The 23,925-nt window shown below is 46.6% G+C and overlaps 1 protein-coding gene and 1 pseudogene across 1 annotated transcript; one reads left to right on the forward strand and one right to left on the reverse strand.

Annotated features, from left to right (window-relative positions):
• Nucleotides 1-3,861: 3,861 nt before the first annotated feature.
• Nucleotides 3,862-22,504, reverse strand: LOC136638994 (zinc finger protein 184-like). The gene is made up of 8 exons (XM_066613019.1): nucleotides 22,098-22,504; nucleotides 21,102-21,228; nucleotides 20,640-20,710; nucleotides 20,475-20,523; nucleotides 18,113-18,945; nucleotides 12,002-12,104; nucleotides 10,522-10,617; nucleotides 3,862-7,957 (listed from the first exon to the last, which is right to left on the reverse strand). The coding sequence occupies exons 1-8, from the start codon at nucleotides 22,377-22,379 to the stop codon at nucleotides 6,075-6,077; spliced, it is 3,444 nt and encodes a 1,147-aa protein (XP_066469116.1). The 5' UTR covers nucleotides 22,380-22,504; the 3' UTR covers nucleotides 3,862-6,074.
• LOC136643249 (5S ribosomal RNA) lies at nucleotides 4,481-4,600 on the forward strand (annotated as a pseudogene).
• Nucleotides 22,505-23,925: the final 1,421 nt, after the last annotated feature.

Genomic DNA, 23,925 nt, shown 5'->3' on the forward strand with positions numbered 1-23,925 from the left:
GTGTGATGGTCATGAGTATAGACAAGTGCACTGAGGATGGGTTAATCAACAGCTATTAACCATGATGGCTAAGTAGAATCTCCATGTGTAGGGATAGTCTGCCTCTGAGTGCTTGTTACTGGGGGAACAAAAGCAGGAGAGGACCATTGCCTTCAGTTGTCTGGTTGGCCACTGTGGGGAGGGCGCTGGATGAAATTTACCTTTGATCAGATCCATCAGGGCTCCTATTATATAAATGTTGGGAATGATTGCAGGAGATGCACAGACCCAGTGTGAGTCTACATTCCTTTCACATCTCTACCTATTGAAAAGTATTTTTGGTGTGGTCAGACTCTTTAGATCTGAAGAGAAAGCCAGCTCCCCTCCTGTCTTGGGAAAGAGACTAGCTAGGATTTGATTGAAGGAGACCCATTCACCAAATACTGTAGATGTATTTTGAACTGGAGTTGAGGTGAAACTTGGCTGACTCTCAGTCTTTGGGGCTACATGTGAAAAGACTCTATTCTGGATGGATTGTGTGTGTTTTTAAAAAAAATAAATTCACAGCATCTGTGTGTGCTAGAAGCTTAATTGGTTTTGGTATGTCTACTCAGATTGAAGTCTCATTGAGTTCTATGGAAGAACGTGGACCCAGACTGTAGCTTTCATTCCACTTAGACTGTTCTTTTGTCCTGGCTTTGCAGGGCCACTTTGAATGTACAAGAACCAGTGAAAAAGCACTGTACTCATGTCTGGTGCGTCCCTTCAATTAGGTCTTTTGGACCTAAAGATCACTGGCATCTTCTATTCAGTAACCTGTTCTGTTTTGAAAATCCTGTGGAGGCCCTTATAAAACTAACCACTTACTTTCTCTAATTTTTTGAATATTTTGCCCTGCTACAGTCTGCTGATGTCAAGGTGCAAGCTCAAAGGGGCTTTCCCCCTCATATTTACACTGAGGTAAGATGTCATCCCCCCCCCCCCCCAAAAAAAAAACAAAACACAACTTGGCTTAACTGGCAGAGCCAAAGGTAGGCTCTTCTGTTTGCTGTTCTGTGACTTCACCATACTGCTGGCCTTCAGGGCAGCCAGAAGAAGTGGACAGAAATCATTTATCGTCAATACCCATAGGAGACCTGCTAAGCTAAACCAAAGGCAGGCACTCCCCCCCCACAGTGGCCAACCAGGTGTTTCTGAGACGCCTGCAAGCAGTTGACTGTTTCTCTATGGCAGCTTAGATTCTGAGGTAGACACCTAGAGGGAGAGTTTCCATCAAGCCATCATCACCAAGAGCCAGTGATATTCTGTTCCATGGATCTGTCTAATCCCTGTCTAAAGCTATCTAATGCATTGGCCAACCTCACATCCCCAGCTGGTGCATTCCTGGAGTTAATTATATTTTGTGTGAGGAAGTATTTTGCCCTGTCCATCTAGAATTGCCTGCCAATCGCTCGTGTCTTAAAGAAGATATTTCAAAAGCTGTTTTTCACTCTTGCCGGACAGGCTGCTCTGCTCCTGGGGTAAATCCCTCACATCCAATTATTGAAAACATGTTGTCCTGTGTAGCGGATTGCCCTAAAGAAAGTGGAAAAATAGAAAAATATATTCCAAAATAGAAATTGAGGTGGGTCCCCTGTTGCAGTTTGGTGTGAAAAAGCTGAAAGCCAACTGTATTGCCCCAAACAGGCTCTGTGAAGCATGCTTTGTTTGATTACTTGCCCACCTTATCCTCCTCTTGCTGATGGGCCTGGGGACTTTAGAGCTTTTTTTAAAATGACAGCCATATTGCAGACATCAGCAAGGGCATTTGAGAGAATAGGATGAGGTTCTAGGGCTATTCATGAATGGAAAAGCTGATCAATTAGTCACTCAAGGCCTATTCAAATGAACATTTTATGTGGAAAAGGCTGCTCTCCTGTTCAGCTTTTTCATGTGGTGATTTTATGAGTGTGAAGATTGCCATCTTCACACTCATAGCCAGAATTTTGCTATTCGTGGAATGATTTCAAAAATCCCACACATTTGTGAGGTAATTTATTAGTACTTTAAAAATAAAGCAAAAAAACCAAACTGCTTTGTGTCCTAAGAGGCAGTTTGCTTTTCTGTCTTTTTCATCCTGTCAAAGTAGCACTGTACATTCTTGGAAGCTTTCTGCCTGAGGTGGGGACTAACTGAAAATAAGGATGGCAACCCTAGAAAATTTTTGCATGGGGAAAGAGCTGACTGTACAACAACTTGTCAATTGCTATGTTTGAAAATTAGCAATTGACAAGGTATTGTAACTTCAGCTCTTTCCATATGCAAAAATTGTCTAGGGTTGCCATCCTCTTATGTTCAAGAAAGCACCAGGACATGAACTTGATCACCAGTGAAAGCCCTCCCCAAACTGTATAGGAATAAGCTATTGCTTGTTTTGTAGTGAACATTGCTGAAGGGGCTACCATTAAAGTAGATATCACTTTAATTATATCATTGGTCCTGGTGCAGTTGGTTTTTTCCCCCCCTGTAAATAGCACTGGGGTGAGATCTGGATTGTGGCAGGGGGGTGGGGGCTTTAATCCTTTCACACACACCCCTTGCAAGACAGCCCACACATGTTTTTCTCCTGTAAATAGTAAGCACACTAGGGCCAATGATGGGGTGACATTCTCTCCTACTTTAGCCTGCAGCTAGTGCCAAGGGAGGGAGACCATCCTTGCCCAGAGTGGATGAGGAGACTGACTCATTGCTGACCTAGGACGGTGGAGAAGGAACACTGGAAGAAATATGATTAGCAATGCTCTTTGAATAAGAGTGTGTTTTCCCTCCTAGCCACAAAAGCTTCCTACAGGACTTGTGAACAATATCTCTTTTCCTAGCATTTCAAAACAGGGTTATGGACATGCAGACATTTATAGCTGGACTTGATGCATGTTCACTTAGAAGTAAATCCCACTGAATTTCATGAAACTGTACTTGGAAGTTGGTGCACCAAGGATTAGTCTATTGTCCTCTAAAAAGCTGTCCAGCCTCCCTCTGTGATATGAGAGGCCACAGTGTTATCTCCTTCATCCCCATTTGTCCACGAATGGCTAGATAGTGTGGGTGAGATGACAATGGAAACAAGATATCTCTTTTATCTGCTTCAGAAATTTGACCCATGCAAAGCAATACATACACAGGCCCTTGTCCTGGTCAGGCTGGCCCTTTGTAAATGGATAAATACACAAATCAGTTAATGATGTGGCTGTAAATGGTAGCTTTCCAGTTTGCTACACTCCAATGATTCATTACTTCATATTTTCTAACACAACATGAAACCAAGCATTGAGCGTTCCTGCATGTTTATGAACAGAAACGGTTTGTGTGAATGGGTGATACCCATCACTTGTTGCTCCCAGACAAATGGCAAGAGGACTGCAGATCCACATGGGAACACAGAACGAGTTGGAGCAGACCTGTGCTTGTTGGATCCCGAAAAAGGAAAACAAACTCTTCATAATTCTGCAGGCAAAATAAATTCTGTAAGTCAAGCACACTGATAAATGCAAACACATTTATTATGCTTCCAAGGTTCAGGTTTTCAACATATCTTGACGAAGATAAAGGAGGCTAGAGGAAGAAAGCACAGACAGCATGGTGGGTGAGCTAAGATGAGATTGGGAAATGGAAACAAAGGCCTTGTATATCCTGTGCTTAAAAAGTTTACAAAAAGGTGACGTTAGCAAAAACAAAGTACCAAGATTACCCAAATTTTATGCCAGAAAGGGCAAAAGTCTGGAATCTACAAAATATGCATATTTAGAGATGCAACATTAGTGCTTTTGATATATTTGAGTTCAAATTTTTCTGCTCTGAAGGCCATTCTGGTGGGAAAGTGCTTTAGAAGTACCACTATAAACCAACGTTTTAACATTTTAATCAGATTTATCAGTTAAAATGTTTTTTGAGACTGACAAGGTGCTCCCAATTAACTGGTCAGCAAGTTTAAAAAAAAAGTCATTCTGAACACAAAAACTTGTAAAACCCACAGATGCCATTTTAGAAGAAGCATTCTCCCTTGTGTGTGGGTGAAGGGGGAATGCCTCTTCTAAGGGATGCATGATCTGGCACACATATATATTATGTAACAAAGAAAGTATTTTTTTAATGCTATTTTTTCCTCACATGCAAATTTAATTGACAAACTCTTATGATTAAGGCTGCAATCCTGTACGCACTTAACTGGGAAGGAGTCCCATTGAATTAAATGAGATTGACTTCTGAGAAGACATGCATAGGATTGCATTGTGTTTTAAGATTAACTGTGTGACAGCCCTAATGTAAAGTAAGCAAATTTGCATAGACCTGCTTCTTGTGCTTCTGCTAGCCAAGCCAAAGGGCAAGAAGCTTTATAGGGCCCTTAAACAGTGCAAGCACCAGGTTGCTGGGAGTCTTGGGACAAAGCCCTGCACTCAGTCTCCCCTCTCCCATGGCACTCCTTGGTAGTGACTTGGGCACTACCACTGTCATTAGTACTGAGGTTGACAGCAACTGTTACCCTGCACATGCCTAATCTCATCTGATCTTGGAAGCTAAGCAGGGTCAGGCCTGGTTAGTACTTGGATGGGAGACCGCCTGGGAATACCAGGTGCTGTAGGCTTATACCATAGTCTTTCGAGACTGAAGGTTGTCAACCAACAGTACTGAGGTGTCAGCCCTGGCAAGTCGGCCCTTGGCCAGTGACCACCTGGCTAACCTCTGATGTCATCCATGTCCTAAAGAGTTACCTGCTGACCACTGAAAACGTTGCATTCAGCCTGCCTTTATGGATCACACCAGGTATTGCCCACCTATCACCATATCCTAAGAGCTAGAGCAATTTTTTTAAAAAGCAGAGTTATTCTGGATGCAGAATTCTGGCTCCAAACCAAAATTATGCACTTCCACAGAATACAGACAGTCCTAGCGATAAAGAACAGTCCAGTGGAATAATGCCCTGCTTCTTCCCCATCACAGTCCTGAGCCTACTCTCTGTTCACACAGATTTTTAGGCAACCAAGAGACATAGAACCTTGCTCTTAAAAAAACAGCATTTCTCAAAGTGCCACATTTCAGGTCAGATCCACTCTTACAGACATGCAGAACACACTCACACAAAGCCTGGGTTATTCCCATTCACACAAAATATGTTTGGTGTGTATCCATTTGCATGAGTCATTTTGTATCTGGTGTTAAAAAAAAACAACAAACTGCCACCACTCTACATCCACACCTATGTTAGGAAAGGCTTGGCAAAGAGGTTCTTCCAGGCAGAACTTCAGGCAGGCCTAGCTCCCCATGCAAGTGATCAAGTCATGGTTGATGAAGCCACGCCCATTCATCAGACTGTCAGTCATTTCATCCAGTTATGCTCTTTTAAAAAGATTTCTCTCTATTTGTGGAGTGATTTGCTCATCTGTGTGGTCCAAGAAATGGGACGCAGGAGTTGGGCTCCAAAGCTTCATGCGGCCACTAACTTCCTGGTCACCCTTGCCTCAGCCTGTAAAGTGATAATAATAGCAGCCAATCTTCTTCTGGTGAGGAATGAACATTATTTGAGAATTTAAAAAGAGGGACAGCACTTTACAGTGTGATATTGTAACAGGCTTGCTATTTAGTGAGTGCCTTCTGACATCCATCTTACATTTGCAACACGCAACATCCTTGTCCTCGGCGTGAACTGGAAGGAACTTCCCCCATTCTGGTTTTTATTCCACAAGCATCCTTAGTAACCACCTTCCTTCCTCACTACACACCACTCCTGCTTCTCAACCCTCTGTGCTCCTAATAACAAACTCCACATTGGATCTCAGTGGTCTTCCTGCCTGGCTTCCCTTCTCAGAGGTAATGGGGGTCACTCTTTTTTCGCGGCCCCAGGGCATGGTGGGAACATCTCCAACATTCTCAGTAGTTGCAAGAGCAGCACCTGGATAAGAACCAGGAGGTTGCTGGTGGAAGAGGTAGTACTCCTCCTTCATTCCTGCCCCAGGATAGGCTTATTGGCTACTCGCCTTGAGGCAAGGGAAGGGCAATTAGGATTTCCAAAAGGTGGAAGGGTCAGCTTAAAAAGAAAATGAGATTTACACAAACATCCATCAAGGGAGATTAGGAGGGGAAAGTCCAGGTGGTGGCTGGGTCCAGCTTTCTGCAGGGTCTGGCAAACTCTCTGCCCCCTGCCCAAGGCCATTTTCTCCCATGGTTCTCCATGCATCACTAGGAGACTTGGCTGTCCACTGGAAAGGGCCTGCTTGATCCAAGGGGGTTAGCCAGGCTTCCTGCTGTCCCAAGGGAGACCTTCTTTCACCTTCCCCCTCCCACCAGCTGGGCGGAGCTGTTGTTAGTAGGGCTTCAACTTGGTCATTCGGTACTTGGTCTTGGTCCCTTGCAACAGCATGCGCCCGTTGATGACGGTTGCGATGGGAGCTTCGACCAAAACGTTTCCCACAGTATGCACAAGGGAAGGGCTTCTCCCCGGTGTGCGAGAGCTGGTGGCGGTCGAAGTGCGAGCTCCAGGCAAACCCCTTGCCACAAATCTCACACTGATAGGGTTTTTCGCCGCGGTGCAGCCTGCGGTGGCGTTCCAGCACAGCCGCAGCGCTAAAGCCTTTCCCACACTCGGGGCACTGATGAGGCTTGGTCTCGGTGTCATGGAGGCGCCGATGGTTGGCGAGCGTCGCACCCAAGGCAAAGCTTTTACCACATTCCCCACAGCCATGGGGACGAGCCCCCGTGTGAATCTGCCGGTGCCTCTCCAAGTGGGAGCCTACAGTGAACCCCCGGCCACAATCCCCACACTCGTAGGGTTTCTCTCCAGTGTGGATTCGCCGATGTCTCTCCAGGTGAGAGCTCCACCCAAAACTTTTGTCACAGTCGGGGCACTGGTGAGGCTTCCCACCGGCATGGCTGAGCTGATGCTTGGCCAGGGCGGCAGGGTCCCTGAAGCCTCGTGCGCATTCCGGGCAGGAGTGCGGCCTGTCCTTGCTATGTGTGCGCTGATGCTTGAGGAGGGCAGAGCACCAGCTAAACCGCCGCCCACATTCAGAGCACTGGTAAGGCTTCTCCCCGGTGTGGACACGCCGGTGCTTGAGGAGATTGGAGCTCTGGCTGAAGCACTTCCCGCACAGCATGCACTGATGGGGTCGCTCCTTCTCCGTCTCCTTCTCCTCCACCACCTCCACACCCTCATACTCCAGGGGGGTCTGGGTGGCCTTGTGCTTGAACCGATGTGGGTGCGTGAGGTGGTTGACCCGCTTGCCACAATCTGCACACTTGGAGGGCGGCGCCTCCTCCGGCAGAGCTGAGACAGCATGGGTGCGCATGTGGCGGTCCAGGTGTGAACTCCACGCAAACGCCCGCCCGCATTCAGGGCATTTGTAGGGCTTCTCCCCAGTGTGGACCCGCCGGTGCCTCTCCAGGTGGGAGCTCCAGGCAAAACTTTTCCCGCAGTCGACACACTCGTGCGGTTTTTCTCCGGCGTGGCTCTTGCGATGTCGCTCCAGCGCGGCGGGGTCGCTGAAGCACTTCCCGCACTCAGGGCAGCGGTTGGGCTTCTCACCTCCTGGGGCGTGGGTCCGCTGGTGCGTCAGCAGAGTTGAGCTGACACTGAAGCTCTTCCCGCAGTCGGGGCACTGGTAGGGCCGCTCCCCGGTGTGGGTTCTCTGATGAATAGTCAGGTCCGACCGCTGAATGAAGCTCTTCCCGCATTCCTCACATTCATAGGGTTTCTCCCCGGTGTGGATCTTCTGGTGTTTCACCAAGGCCGATTTGTGGCTGAAGGTCTTGCCACATTCAGGGCAGATGTTGGGGTTTGGGGGTGGCGGTGGAAGTGGTGATGGAGATGCAGCGAGCAGGGAGCTCTCAGTTTCGCCCTTGCTTTGATTGCCCTCCAGCTTCTGAGAGGCTTGTACTGGAGGCTCTGCCTCTTTGGGATCTTCCTGTACATGAACTTTTCCTTCTTTGTCCATATTCTCACCGAATGCTGCAATAACAGAAACAAGAAGAGTGGCATGTGGCTGGGTTTGCAAAATTCTCCCCCCTGAATGCCGTGAGCCAAGAGCTCTCACTAAACTCTGGCCAAAGTAACGCCATTTTAACATCAGTTCTGACTCTGGCCTTAAAGATGCTTTTTAAAGATGACCTTAAAGGCCTTAAAGATGTCTTGGTTAAAGGATGTGGTGATGGCGTCTAGCCTGGACGCCCTTAAAAGGGGATTGGACAAGTTTCTGGAGGAAAAATCCATTACGGTTTACAAGCCATGATGTGTATGCGCAACCTCCTGATTTTAGAAATGGGTTATGTCAGAATGCCAGATGCAAGGGAGGGCACCAGGATGAGGTCTCTTGTTATCTGGGGTGCTCCCTGGGGCATTTGGTGGGCCGCTGTGAGATACAGGAAGCTGGACTAGATGGGCCTATGGCCTGATCCAGTGGGGCTGTTCTTATGTTCTTATGTCTTGTCCTAGAGATAACAGGGCCTTAAGAGTCAGTCTGCAACAACAATTCCTAAGAGCAAGGGCAACCTATGTCAAAGCGCCTGTGGTCTCTTATCTCTCCAGTACCATCCAGCTCACTATGGTAGAGGGTGGAGGGATAGGCCAGTGGGTGGGGGACTGGGCAATGAAAGTGGAAAGTTACTGGACCCTTGTCCCCTTAGCTTTGCTAGCCACGTCTACGAGTTGAACTGAGTATAAAAAGCTAGCTGTGCCTGGCTACACTTGCGCATGATCTGAGGCAAGTGGCCTCCTTGCTGCCTTGCTTTGGTACCAGCAATAAACAAGCTGTTTTCTGCTATACCTTCCCTCAGAGTGTTAAATTGGGATCTAGCACTCCAGGTGACAAACCTCACGCTGCCTTATTGACTCTGGGCCCTGGTACATACGACCCCCTTTCTGCCCCTCCCACAAGCCCGCTGAGGTCATCTAGACTTACTTCTGAGGAGATATGCTTCGGACAGCAGGTGAGTTTGCAAACCAGACACATAATAATCCTATGCTGCAAATGAAAGCTAATGTGATCGTATGCCATTTCTTCATGTTCCTATACACTGAAAACTGGCATGTTGGGGAAAAGGCTAACTACACCCCTTTTGCCTGACATCTGGTTTACTAGGTGTAGGATATTTTAATTTTTTTTGTATTCATTTTAATATTTTTTTCATGCAGAAGAGCATTGAGCCATGAGATTGTCCATGTGTAGTCTTCAGCGGGAAAGTGTTCCTATGGTTGGAACTTATTGCCTAGTGCAGTGGTTCCCAAAGGTTTTAGTATTGGGACCCACTTTTTAGAATGATATTCTTTTGGGAGCCACCTAGCTTTAAGAGACTAAAAAAAAAAATTCACTTTATCAGCAAGCCTCTGATTTTATCCTTTTTACTATGGTGGGAGGGAACATAACCTTCTGGTGTGTTTGTTGAACTCCACATTCATTGGACTGGGACCATTAAGGTGGCCTTGCATTCCCTTTTGCCTGGCCTTTGCAAAAAGCTAGGGCAGGGTCCTGCACATATGAATAAGTGCACATCACCTGCTCTGATTTGCTTTCCATAGGGCTCAAGACATTTTCCTTGTCAGTTATCAGCTCGTAAGTTTCATGACCCACCAGGAATCAGATTACAACCCTCTGGCGGGTCCTGACCCACAGTTTGGGAACCATTGGCCTAGTGGAATAGCCTGACATAGGCTGACTATCCCGTCTACTGTTTATGAGAACTACAATGAAAGCAAAGCTTAAATTTAAGTAAACACAGTATGCCTCATACCTTTTACAGCAAAGAAAGAAAGAAAGAAAGAAAGAAAGAAAGAAAGAAAGAAAGAAAGAAAGAAAGAAAGAAAGAAAGAAAGAAAGAAAGAAAGAAAGAAAGAAAATTAATTTGCATGATGTTTGCACAATGTAGGATTTTTAAAAAGCCGAAATTAAGATCTATTGTGTACATCAGAATACAGTGTGAGGCCTGGGGCATTCACCCTAAATTCTTGGGGTGGAGGGATTATATTATATAAGATAGCTAGATAGATAAATCATGAAAGAGCAAAATAAGAGTATCATGCCAGGACTGTGCAACTAGAACCAAACATGCAGCCAACCAGTGGCGTTACTAGGTTTTTGTCACCCAGTACGAGAGGCCTGTGTGTCACCCCCCCACCTCCCGGTGGACCTCCTCCCATCCAGTGGCAAGGAATTGCCCCCAGAGGTGGGCGTGGTGATGCACCCCTGCTGCTTTTCTGGCTATAACTTTTGGTAGAATAAAGATATTTCAACATGGTTTCATTGCATTCTACATGAAAATACACATCGAATAATATATAACATGATGGTATTATTTGGAAATACCAAGATTTAAAATTTTTTGGCTTTAGTGGTGTCATCTCCGCTGTGTGCGTCACCCAGTGGGACTGCACTCTGTTAGTGTTGCCACTGGAGCCAACATATATGCAGTTAAAGACACAAAAACCTATTCCAGTGGTACAGGCTGGGATTTCTGGTGATAGTCTCTGGAAATCTTTAGCAGAGAATTCTAGACCTTGTGGTTAAGCTCATGACTCACCTGGAGAGAAGATTCCTGGATTCTGCAGGTTGGTGGTTGTTGCCTCATCTCCTCGTTCTGGCCGGGACAGCAAATCAGGCTTTGGCAGTGGAAATTCTTCCCATTCAAAATGTGGGGGGAGACAGTGAGAGCGGATTAGTTCATGTACCTACACTCAAATACGATTTACAACTCTTTACTTACAACAGGCTACGTCCCATTACCTGTTTCTCCTTTCTAGAAAAAAAGAAGATGCAGGGGCTCAAGAAACAGCACTGCCTGCTTTGGAAGCCCTTCCTCAGGTGTGCAGTAGTCTTCTCTATTTACTCAGTGTTGGGGCTGGGGGGGGGGTGTACTTTGAACCTCTTCAGGAGCTTTAGCACAGACAATGGGTGAGCCCATGCTTGGCTTGTGGAAGATCCCAGGTTCAATCCTTGACATATTACTAGACAGGGCAGAGAAAAACCCTGGAGAGTGTGGGCAGTTCTGAGCCTGGTGAATCAAAGGCTTGACCCAGTATAGGCAGAGAACAGCTTGGAAATGCTTAGTGGAGGGGTCAGTGTAACTTGAAAGCTTGCATAGCCACACAGGCAAACAGCAACCAATGTCATACAAGATGTTACCAATACCAATTTAACATCCCTTGTTATCTCAGTGGACAGCAATACCAAAAAACAAAAACTTGCAGATAATAATAATAATAATAATAATAATAATAATAATAATAATAATAATAATAATAATAATAATATACAGTATTTATATACCGCCTTTCTTGGTCTTTATTCAAGACTTTATTCAAGGCGGTTTACACAGGCAGGCTTATTAAATCCACACAGGGATTTTTACAAATTGAAAGAAGGTTCTCTCTTTCAAGAACCACCACATTCAAGATGATACACTCCGATCTGGTTTAACATTCTGGCCTCCATCCTCCCACGCTCCGAGCAGATGGAACAGCTCAGCTGCAGCTTGCCAGCTGCTTCATGGTCGCACGGTGCCGGTGGCCTCGAACTGGCGACCTTGTGGATGTTAATCTTCAGGCAAATGGAGGCTCTACCCTCTAGACCAGACCTCCTGCCCTTTTGGCGGAGATTATTTTTAATGTATACATGTTTAGATACACATGAACAGTCCTATATATCTAATGGAATTCATCTCTAGGATGGCAAGTACAGGGGGCATCTCTTACTTGAGAATGGATATCATGAAGCTTGATCTCACCCCCTCTCCCTCCTCCTCCCAAGGTTTAAGGATGTAGGAAAGAACTTAGATCAGGGGTGGCCAAACTTGCAACTTTAGGGCTCCTGGAGCGTTAACAGAGATGACAAGCTGCACCTGCTGAAATTCCCTCTTTTACACAATTGTTATAGCACTAGGAGCCCTAAAGTTGAAAAGTTGGCCACCCCTGACCTAGATGAATGCAACATGGGCTTCATGGGCCTTGCAGTCACAGAAAGAGAACACAAGTGCCTACCAAGAAAGAAACAAAAATCCCTACCAAGTGCCATCAGTGTCTCATAGCTCTCCTGCATGACATCCCGATACAAAGCTCTCTGGCGTGGGTCCAACAGCACATATTGTTCCATTGCAACTAGCAGCCACTACTCTGTAGAGCATAACCCCTGGGACAAAAACAAACAAGCTGCTATTAAAGAAAGATAAAGACAGGTAAAGAAAAGTGTGATGCATTTCGTACAGGAAGCCAGTGGTTTGAGTAATTAAGAAGAGCCCCACTGGATCAGGCCAAAGGCCCATCTAATTCAGCTTCCTGTATCTCACAATGGCCCACCAGATACCTTAGAGAGCACGCAAGACCATAAGAGACCTGCATTTTGGTGCCTTCCCTTGCATCCAGTATTCTGAGTAGGCTACTTCTAAAATCAGGAGGTTGCACATACCCAACACAGCTTGTAACCTGTGATGGACTTTTCCTCCACAAATTTGTCCAATCCCGTTTTAAAGGCATCCAGACCAGATGCCATCACCACAACCTGTGGCAAGGAGTTCCACAGATGAATTACACATTGGGTAAATAAATATTTTCTTTTGTCTGTTCTAACTCTCCCAACACTCCATTTTAGTGGATGTCCCCTGAACAGGTGTTGCGTGAGAGGAAAAGGACATTCCTCTATCCACTTTATCCATCCCCTGCATAATTTTGCATGTCTCAATCATGTCCCTTCTCAGGTGCCTGAAGAGCCCCAAATTCTGTAGCCTTTCCTCATAAGGGAAGTGCCCCAGCCCAGTAATCATTTTGATCGCTCTCTTCTTTCTCCCAGCTCAGTGAGTCCTGGTGGTCCAGAGCAGGGAATCCACTGTCACACCTTCTTGATTCCCCTGGACTGGGAAGGGGTGTCTTCTCCCTTCACCATTCCTGGGGTGGAGTATGGACACAATGAGTGTTATTCCTGAGTTGACAGGCACTGCAAGACTGATTGAATTTCTATCTGTATTCACAATGGAAGCCCATGGGAAAAGTACAGGAGCACAGACAGAAATCAGGGAGTACGCAGTTGTCAAAGGAGCAGAAAAATGAGGTGCATCCTGAACAGCAATGCCACGTTTCAGTCTCAATGTACTTATAAAAGAAAAGTTATCCATCCATCTAGCCCAGGGGTGGCCAACCTTTTAACTTTAGGGCTCCTGAACCTTTAACTGTGTAGGGGAAGGTCAGCAGGTGCAGCTTGTCCTCTCACAGATGAAAAGCTGCACCTTCTGAAATTCCCTCTTCTACACAGTTGTTAAAAGTTCTAGCTTCTTGAACTTTGTGGCATTTGAACATCAACAGATGATGGCATTTTTAATGGGGGTACTTGTGTTTACTAAAGCTGTAACAAAACAAGCTTTTTACAGCATTCCCTCACAAAAAAAGAGCAAATGCTAAAAGGAATGACTGCTAGTCAATAGGGTTCACTTGCCTTATAATCACTGCAATACATTTGCCAATTGCCATAAGAAGAGCCCTGCTGGATCAGGTCCATCTGGTTCAGCTTCCTGTATCTCACAGTGGCCCACCAGATGCCTGCAGCCTGGTGTCCTCCCTTGCACCTGTCATTCTGAGGCAGCCTCCTTCTAAAATCAGGTGTGGCACATACCCATCATGTCTTGTAACCTGTGATGGACTTTTCTTCTAGAACTCTGTCCAATTCCCTTTTAAAAGGCATCCAGCGCATACACCATCACTTTATCCTGTGGCAAGGAGTTCCACAGAATAATGACATGCATAATGAAATACCCAGTCAAATGTGTGTGTGGGGGGGGGGGGAAAGAAAAGTGTTATTAACAACTGATCTGTCTTGTTTTTAAGCCTCCCCTTTGCCATTCCCATATTTATCAGATCCTGGTGGATTTGTCCTCAAATGCAGCTCCCCATCAGCGGCCCCCAAAGCCTCTCTGGGTGAGGTCAAGTCAGCATCTCCAAGCCCCAGGCACACCGGCCGGGAAGGAAGACTAAAATGGAGTCATTCATTCAACAGCCTCTCTCCTCCCTTGAGCAGAGCTGCTGTCTCAGTTACCTGGAGCCTCCGGCTGCGCAAGGGTTAATGGCTGCAGTGCCGCGGCTACCCCAGGAGGCTGACGCAGTTCTCACTCCGGTCGGCGTTCTCAGCAAACACTCTTCCGGGCACAGATGTCATCAGGAGGAGTAGCCACTGCTGCTGCTGCCCTCAGTCACTACGGACGCCCACCACTGCAAAGAGCTCGGGTGACCTAGGAAGCTCAGCCCTCCAATATCCTGGGTGGGAGGACTAGAGTTAGGGAAGGGGGAGGGAATGAATGGGCTCCCCTTCCTCAACACCAGCCAGAGCCCTCTGGTGGTCGTAGCTGAACAGCCCAATCCTATCCACACTTTCCTGGGAGTAAGCCCCATTGACTGCAATGGGACTTACTTCTGAGTAGACATGCTTAGGATTGGACTCTGCCTCTTCCTTCCCCTTTGGACTGGGCAGGCATTCACTCAGCCAGAGTCGATCATGTTAAAACAGTGCTTCTCAACCAGTAGTATGAGTACCACCAGTGGTACTTGAAGTGGTGTCTGGTTCTACCCCTGGACACCTGCTGCCTGGCAGCGAGAGGGAAGTAGGGAGGGCACCAGGATGCAGGTCTCTTGTTGTCTGGTGTGCTCCCTGCCACATTTGGTGGGCTGGTGTGAGATACAGGAAGCTGGACCAGATGGGCCTATGCAGCAGGGCTGTATGAGCTTATGTTCTTACGAAACCAGGAACATGACACAACACACAGAGGTTTGGCTTAATGCAGTGTTTCTCAAACTGTGGGTCAGGACCCACTGGGTGGTTCATGAGACAATTTCAGGTGGGTCCCCATTCATTTCAATATTTTGTTTTTAATATATTAAACTTGATGCTACCATGGTATGTGACTGCATTTGGGGAAATGTTATAGACCAGTACTTTAACAAACTACTATGTGCATTCTTTTAACAATGATAGTAAAGGAAACTTACTCCTGGGTAAGTGTGGGTAGGATTGCAGCCTAGGATGGTGAAAAATTTTCCTGCTTGATGATGTCACTTCTGGTAATGACATCACTTCCAGTGGGTCCCAACAGATTCTCATTCTGTCCTGGTGGGTCCCGGTGCTAAATGTGTGAGAACCACTGGCTTAGTGGACAGACCTCCAAAGCATGCTCTTCTGTGCTCAAAAACCCCCTCCTGTACACCTTGAGCCTCTTACTAGTGTTTGTCACATCCCATCTGGTCTCCCAACCCAGAAGTAACTGGCAATGATATCTTCTGGTGGTACTTCAAATAAGCGGACCATATGAAGTGCCAAGGTGGAGGACAAACGTTGAGAAACACTGGGTTAAAACATTTTTAGTATTAACAATGTTTAACAATATTAAAACATTGTACTTCCCCAAGGCTGCATTTTTAAAACAGTATACCTGCAGGCATCCCTTTGCTCCTTGGCTTGTTAAAGAACCTCTGCCCAGATTCCTAGGGAAGACAGTTGGCATCACAAGCAGCCCACAATGCAATTAAAAGCAGGCTACTGGTGAGGATACAAGATAGTTGCTTACTTTTGTGGTGTAGTACTCCTGCATGACATGCATGAGCTCCCCCCCCTCTGAGAGGAGTGAACATGATTGACAGGTACAAAATTGTGCAAGGAGTGGATAGTGGGATGTTCTTTTCCCTCTCACACAACTCCAGAACCAGGAGACAGCCACTGAAATAGAGTGTTGGGAGAGTCAGAACAGACAAAAGAAAATATTTCTTTACCCAGTAGTCTGTGGAACTCCTTGCCACAGGATGTGGTGATGGCATCTGGACTGGATGCCTTTAAAAGGGAATTGGATAGATTTTTGGAGGAAAAAGTCCATCACAGGTTACAAGCCATGATAGATATGTGCAACCTCCTGATTTTAGAAGTAGCCTACCTCAGAATGCCAGATGCAAGGGAGGCCATCAGAATGCAGGTCTCTGGTTGTCTTGTGTGCTCCCTGAGGCATCTGGTGGGCCAACATGAGATACAGGTAGCTGGTCTAGTTGGGCCTTTGACCTGATCCAGGCTCTTCCTGTGTTCTTAGGTACTTTTCTGGTAGGGCTTCAGCAGCAGTTTGGCAGGCAGAAATTCAGCTGGTGCAGTTTTCCCCAGCATGGAGATAGTGGAAGGGAAAGCTTCACTTATCAGATTTCCATTCCACTACTTGAAAAATAAGCCTTGGAAAAATAAGCCCAGCTTGGCCGTAATGTGTGCCCTGAAGTCTAAACAAGGTGAAAACCAAAAGTCTTGTGGGAGCTTAAGGACTAAAATTCATTTCAGTAGGAGCTTTTCTTGAGATGCATGAAGTGGAAGTGACATCCTCAGAAACTGGCCACAAAATATGTGACAATAATTCAAAATCTTTTAGGCAAGATACTGTGGTGATTATTTTTAATTTATGTAGTGCACATCAGTGTAGTGCACATCAATGCAAATGGTGTTTTACAACAGAAGACAAGTCTGTGCCCATTGTCCAAAAAGCAGAAGGGAGATAACCCAGGAAGTGGTACCAGAATAAATAGGGAACAGTTTGTACAGTATTTTACTGACACATACTTTGGCTTAGCTTGGTCACAAGTGCCTCAAATGCATGATCCCAGTAATTCTTACAACAGCCCTGTAAGTTAGGCCTGTATCACCCAACTCCCAGCTGCTGAGATGTTATTTCAAGATATTAGAATTGATTTCCTGGAAGATCCAGATTAATATCTCCACTCTGAACATGGTTTTCTCTCAGCCTGGACTACCTCATAGGGTTATGGAGGATAAAATGCAGGCGGATAGGAAGAGAAATATACACGCTGAATTGGATAAAAATGTAATAAACAAACACTAACTGTATATGATTTCCTTCCTGCAGTTTGCAGACCCTATCATGCAACAGTTAAATGTAAAATAAATGTGCGGGACCTTAAAATTACACTCTTGGCTGAAGCCCTCACCCTTAATCCCAGACATCTGAAGTGAGATATGAACCAGCTTTTCATCTCAATCATTTAGCCACTGTGCCACACCAGCTCTGTGTGGAAATGGAAAAGGTGCAAAAGGTGCAAAAGAGAGCGACTAAGATGATTACTGGGCTGGGGCACCTTCCTTACGAGGAAAGGCTACGGCGTTTGGGCCTCTTCAGCCTAGAAAAGAGATGCCTGAGGGGGGACATGATTGAGACATACAAAATTATGCAGGTGATGGACAGAGTGGATAGGGAGATGCTCTTTACACTCTCACATAACACCAGAACCAGGGGACAACCACTAAAATTGAGTGTTGGGAGAGTTAGAACAGACAAGAGAAAATTTCTTTACACAGCGTGTGGTTGGTCTGTGGAACTCCTTGCCACAGGATGTGGTGACGGCATCTGACCTGGACGCCTTTAAAAAGGGATTGGACAAGTTTCTGGAGGAAAAATCCATTACGGGGTACAAGCCATGATGTGTATGCGCAACCTCCTGATTTTAGAAATGGAGTATGTCAGAAGGCCAGATGCAAGGGAGGGCACCAGGTTGAGGTCTCTTGTTATCTGGTGTGCTCCCTGGGATATTTGGTGGGCCGCTGTGGGATACAGGAAGCTGGACTAGATGGGCCTATGGCCTGATCCAGTGGGGCTGTTCTTATGTGCAATGAGAAAGGCTGTGGTTATAGTAGGATAATATCCTGGCACTCCTTCACCACTTAGGCAATAAATATTACACAATAAGGTTGCCATCTCCATGGCAAACTGGGTAACGCTGCTCTTCAAGTTAAAATCTGAAACAACTGTTGGAGAGGAGCCAGAGCTCAGTAGCTGAGCATATATGCCTTGCTGTTCAAAAGGTTCCAATGCATCCCCCAACATCAGGGAGCAAGACTGGGAAAGAGAATGGCTTGAACCCCTCTGGCTGTAGTGACCATCATTCTGCAGATAATAGTGGGCTAGAGATCAAATGGTTGGATAAGGCTGCTGCTTGGTGTGTATGCTTAAAGGCTTTTACAAAACACAACAGACACATTCTTGTATTCCTACGTATTTATTAAAAGCAGACCCAGGATAAAGATAATCCCACCCACAGAACATCTTTGCAATTGCCGCTGGACTGGCTGTTCTCATGTACCCTCGACCACAGTTAAGTCTGCTCGCCTGTGTGGGTTCGATAGTGAGAGACGAGGTACATCCGCCGATTAAACTTTTTCCCACAGTCAGGACAATGAAAGAGCTTCTCCCCGGTGTGAATAGTCTGGTGGACAGCAAGAGTCGATTTTACTCGGAAGCGACTGTCACAGAAGGCGCACTGATATGGCTTCTCTCCTGTGTGGATTCTCTGGTGAGCAATGAGACTCGAACGAACCCGGAAGCTTTTGCCACACTCGTAGCATCTATGGGGCTTCTCGCCGGTGTGAACTTTGCGATGCCCTAGAAGGGTGGATTTGCAAATGAAAGCCTTCCCACAATCGTTGCAAGTATAGCGTTTTTCATTTGCGGGCGAGTCAATAGTTTCAAGGGCAGGGGAACTGTTACTTAAATTTTTCCCAGAGACGGGCTTGGAAGGTGGTTTCCATTCAGTGCGGACTGCTGGTTGGCCCATAAAATCAGGGCTGAGGTTGAGAGATCTTTCACATTCAGTCCACTTGTAGGAGGATTTTTCACCAATGGGCATTGTCTGGTATTCACCAAGCTCTGATATATATTTTTGCTTCCCTTCCGGCAGAGCATAGGTGTGATCAATCTCTTCTTGTTCCATTTTTATTTGCGCTTGGGGCTTATCCTCTAAGCCGATTCCTACATTGACAGGCTTTTTGTCCTCCTCCCACGAGTGGCTTCCGTGCTGCGCTGCCTGCCAGTACCAGCTCTCATCATCTTCCTCTTGCTTAATCTTCACAGAGAGAATCTCGCTCGCTTCATCTGGAAGGTCCTCCTCCTCCTCACAGACTTGTTCCGTCTTTATGACCACTTTGATGATATCTGGAAGAAAGGAACATTCTCCCATTAGTCTTGTCCTCCTTACACATGGTAAACGTCTGCTGCCCAGACGTGAGCAGACTCTCTCACTGCCCACCATAATTGCTACAGGACTGAGCTAGAAGTTGCATTCTGTCAATTCATGCCATTGGTTCATCTGGCCCACTGCCAATTACTCCAGCTAACTGCAGGTCTCCAATGCCAAAAGCAAGAGGCCTTTCGCTGTTCCCCCCCCCCCCCAGAACCCTTTAACCACACATGCTGAGGACTGAGCCTGGTACTTGCTGCATGTATACCATGTGATGCCAGATGCAAGGGAGGGCACCAGGATGCAGGTCTCTTGTTATCTGGTGTGCTCCCTGGGGCATTTGGTGGGCCGCTGAGATACAGGAAGCTGGACTAGATGGGCCTATGGCCTGATCCAGGGGGGCTGTTCTTATGTTCTTAACTACAATTCCCAGGAAGCCTTGCAGGTCTCTTGTTATCTGGTGTGCTCCCTGGGGCATTTGGTGGGTCTGCTGTGAGATACAGGAAGCTGGACTAGATGGGCCTATGGCCTGATCCAGTGGGGCTGTTCTTATGTTCTTATGGATAAGGCCCATCTAATCTAGCATCTTGTTTTTCACAGTGGTCCATCAGCTGCCTCTGGGACCAGGATGCAGGTCTCTTGTTATCTGGTATGCTACCTGGGGCATTTGGTGGGCCGCTGTGAGATACAGGAAGCTGGACTAGATGGGCCTATGGCCTGATCCAGTGGGCTTATGTTCTTATGTGTTGTGCCACTGAACACTGTCCCTAATGGATCATGGACTAGCGTCATGCACTAGCAATGGACAGTTAGCACAGGGTGCAGAAGATGTGGAGAGGTGTATCTAGACTGTGGGCCCAATCCTATCCAACTTTCCAGCGCCAATGCAGCTGTGCCCACAGGGCATGCGCTATATCTTGTGGTGGGGCAGTCATGGAAGCCTCCTCAAGGTAAGGGAATGGTTGTTCTCTTACTTTGGGGCTGCATCGGTGCTGGAATGTTGGATAGAATTGGGGCCCGTGTCATGCGGCTATCTACTTTCCAAACCTCAGTGGCTGCTTTTCTATTTTTTTCCCAATTGAGAGATGAAGAGTTGGAAGGCAGGGGCAGGAGAAGGGAGGAGAGGTGTTTAGCCCATTTTCACTTCCATCACTGTCTCCCTGCAACTGCCCTCCCCTCCCCACTTGCATTACCCTCAGCTGGAGTTCCAGATTCCAGTTTGTCAGTCTCTTTTTAATCTAGAAATAACATTGATTTCAGGAATTACAAACCCTGAAGAGGAAGCAAAAGGGAAACCACAAATGACTATGTGCAAGGGCTGTGTTCACAAAAAGGGGAAAGATGTTTAGGGTCACATAGGCGCAGACAGCTCAAGCTGTAAAGGCCCCTAATCAGTGCTGCTATGGTGGCCTAGGGGCAATCAACATATACACAGTGGGGCTGGAAGTAGATCTGCATGAACCTCCATTCATAAGGAAAAAATGCCTATTATGAGTTAATTTACCTGATTGACTCAAGGGGCAGGTTGAAACTGGATACATGGATCCCAGCTGCTAAGGGGCAAAAAGCAGAAGCATGAGCACCAAACACCAAGCATTCACCCTTTCTCTTTCATCCTATATCCCTTCCACTTCCCCTTCCTTGTCCTCCACTGTCCTCTCCAGCTTACCTGCGTGGACTCCAGTTTCACCATTTCAGAGTCCTCTGTTTTTGGCAGGTCATTATTTGAAGCCCAAAGCCCTGTAACAAGAATAAGGTTTACTTTTAAGAAAAAAAAAGTTACTGCAAATGAGAGTTTGTATTGTTTAACGAAAAGAGACTCCAGCCTTTGGGGTTCAGAAGACACTTGCCCTCAGGCAGCTGATCTACTGTACCGTAATTAGGATGAATGGTGAAGTAGGTGAACTTGGCACATGGTAGGGGGAGGCACAGAAGTCAGTGCTCTCCACATGCTCAATAATCCAGGTTTCAACTATGCTAAAAAACATGCAAGAACCAGTCCCAAGTCTATACTGCACTTGGAACAGGGGAAGAATTTCTTAAATGACAGTAGGGGTAAGTTCTCTTTGCAGTAGGGATAGGTTCAGTTGTTTGCAACACCCAACAAGAAAGGAAAGGAATCAGTCATTACCTACTGATGACACAGCGTCATAATTCTCCTCCATGACCTCCCAGTAGAGGCTCTTTTGAGCAGGGTCCAGCAGAGCCCACTCCTGTTCAGTGAAAGACACAGCCAGGTCCTCAAAGGTCACAGGCAGCTGGAAAAACAAAACACACCACATGTCTCCAAAAATCAGAGGACTCCTACAGGGTCATTTATTTTCTGAAGACACTCTGCCCAAAGGATGGAGCTGACTAGCACTGTCGAAAATAAGAATTTTGTTTCTCTAAAGCTCATGGCTGGAGAGGCAAGCTTACAGAAACTAAGTTAGGATCTACCAAAGATGCAGTAAAGCTACAGAGTTTATAGAAGTTCTATTTTCCAGGTGGACTATTGCCACTCCTCACCACCCTTACTCAATGCCAAATTCCAAGCCAGACTGTCTAGTGGAGGGACAAAAGCAGAAACTTAACAGCTTCATTAAAAAAAAAAAAATGAAGCCTAGAGGAACAATTAAGCACCACAGAAAAGGTACATCAAGACAAGATCGTCTTCATCAAGTGACACAAGGTCAGTAAGAAAAGAGCAAGACATGCTTCCAGTGGAAGAGAATTCCACTGTACGTCTGCATGCTGCAACCAAGAAAATACTGTCTCATGTTTCCACCAACCATGCTTCTAACACTGGTGGGACACAAGACAAGGCCTAAAGATCCCAGCAGGTGGGTAAGATCATGCAAGAGGAGGTGTCCTTTTACTCTAGGGTTCCAAGCACTGGGAGCTTTATAGGTGATAATCGGCACTTTGAATTAGGCTCAGAAATAAATGAGGAGCCAAACAATAAGTTATCCAAGAAATCCAGATTCCAGGCAGCATTCCGGTGCAGCATTCTTCACTGGCTAGAGTTGTCAAACAAAGGCAGCCCGAGAGTGGGAATTGCAATTGTCCTCTATACATTCTGAACAGCCACAATTAGCCAGGCTCAGTTCAAATATGTGCACGTCCTTCAGCACTCTCCATTCCTCACCTTGGCGACATCAACGGGTTCCTGCTGCCCCAGGAAGGTTTCAGCCAAGCAAGCGGCCTCAATGCTGCTGCTTGGCTCCCTGGCTCTCAGCCAGATCTGCAAGTCTGCTGGAAGAACAGCCAGGAATTGCTCCAGGATGACCATGTCCACAATCTGCTCCTTGGTGCGCTCTTCGGGACGCAGCCATTGACGAGCAGCATCCCTCAGGTGGGACAGAGTCTCCAGGGGAGTTTCTCCAGATGGGACATTCTGTGAGTGGAATCTCTGCTGATGGGATTCCATGCTGGCTGGAAGTGGTGCTGAGTGGGGTGCTTTAGTCTCAGCCTGGGTTCCCACTGAGTCTTCCCTCGATGGAGGATATACCTGAGGAACCTTTCCAGAGTCAAGAGGGGCTGGAAAGAGAATGTGGCTACTCCCAGGCCAGGCCACAGCCATCATCACCCTAAAAGAGCAGTGTCTTCTGCCCCTTGCTAAAGGAAGACAGGCCTTGCCCACAACCTGTCAAGGCAAGAAGGGTAATAACAGATTTCAGTCAGGTCTTAGGTCCGCTTGAATGCTCAGCATGCAACCCAACAGTCTTGCAACAATGCAACAGACGAATTTGCCTGAGCCTAACATACTACACACTACATAATTAGAAGGGTGCAAGATGGCATCACTCAGAAGAACATCAAATGCTACAGCTTCAGAGGAGTATAAAAATGGCCTGGGGGAAATATGCTTTTGTGAACATCCAGCCTGGTGAAGAGTCTTGCGATCTCAAAAGCTTCCTGACTTCCTTGGGACTTTTTAGCTGGACCTCATAAATACACATTATGAACTTGACTTCTAGCCAGTTGCCAATCTACTCCCCCACCCTCAACCACGACACACATACACACTCCCAACGCTCTCCCAAATAAACACATGCACCAAACTGACTCTCCTGACTTCCTTGGGAAGTCAGCTTCCTGACTTCCTTGGGACTTTTTAGCTGGACCTCATAAATACACATTATGAACTTGACTTCTAGCCAGTTGCCAATCTACTCCCCCACCCTCAACCACGACACACATACACACTCCCAACGCTCTCCCAAATAAACACATGCACCAAACTGACTCTCAAACACACACGCAATCCAGTAATTTACAACTCATGATTATTCGGGTGCACACGTAGTACTAAAAACACCTTTGAGCATATGCATTCCCTTTCCACGGAGCAAGTGTAGCCATCACCACATCCTGTGGCAAGGAGTTCCACAGTTCCATCCATTCAGTTCTGATTTCCCCCTAACTCCTGGCCAGCATTCTTCACCATTAAAATACTGTACAGCTTTACCCCTCTCCTAACCCTCTTGCCATAGGCACACTCTTCACTTTGAGTACCCACCCCAAGCACAGGGCTTTATTTGCACTCTTTATTTGCAATGTTTCTCAACATTTGTTCTATGCTGTGCTGCTTCACAGGGTCCCCCTCTATGAAGTACCAGCGGATGTAACCAGCGATGACATCATCACCAGTTACTTCTGGGTTGGGAGGCCAGATGCGAGGTGACAAACACCAGTAAGAGGCTCAGGGTGGGTGGGGCTGGGGGCGGTGTTTCAAGCACTGTAAAGCTTGCTTTGGAGCCCACTGAGCCTATCTCCCTACCGATGTTTGCTATGTCATCTCCTGGGCTCGCTGCCGAGTGGCAGGGGTCCAGTGAGTACCACCTCAAGTGCCACTGGTGGTTCCCGTACCACTGGTTGAGAAACACTGTCCTACAGCATAGCCCAGCAAGGATCCATTCCACATCACCAACACTGGCTAACACTGTAATACCAATGATCACACTCTTTCTCAC

This window comes from Tiliqua scincoides, chromosome 2 (genome assembly GCF_035046505.1).
Source record: "Tiliqua scincoides isolate rTilSci1 chromosome 2, rTilSci1.hap2, whole genome shotgun sequence".
Taxonomy (NCBI): Eukaryota; Metazoa; Chordata; class Lepidosauria; order Squamata; family Scincidae; genus Tiliqua; species Tiliqua scincoides.

Excerpts from the sequence above, each read along its gene's own strand:
- LOC136638994 (XM_066613019.1), bottom strand. The coding sequence starts at position 22,379 with ATGGAATCCCATCAGCAGAGATTCCACTCACAGAATGTCCCATCTGGA. Across the intron at positions 21,229-22,097 it reads AACCCGTTGATGTCGCCAAG|CTGCCTGTGACCTTTGAGGA; the intron begins GTGAGGAATGGA and ends TTGTTTTTCCAG. Across the intron at positions 20,524-20,639 it reads TGAAACTGGAGTCCACGCAG|CAGCTGGGATCCATGTATCC; the intron begins GTAAGCTGGAGA and ends TTTGCCCCTTAG.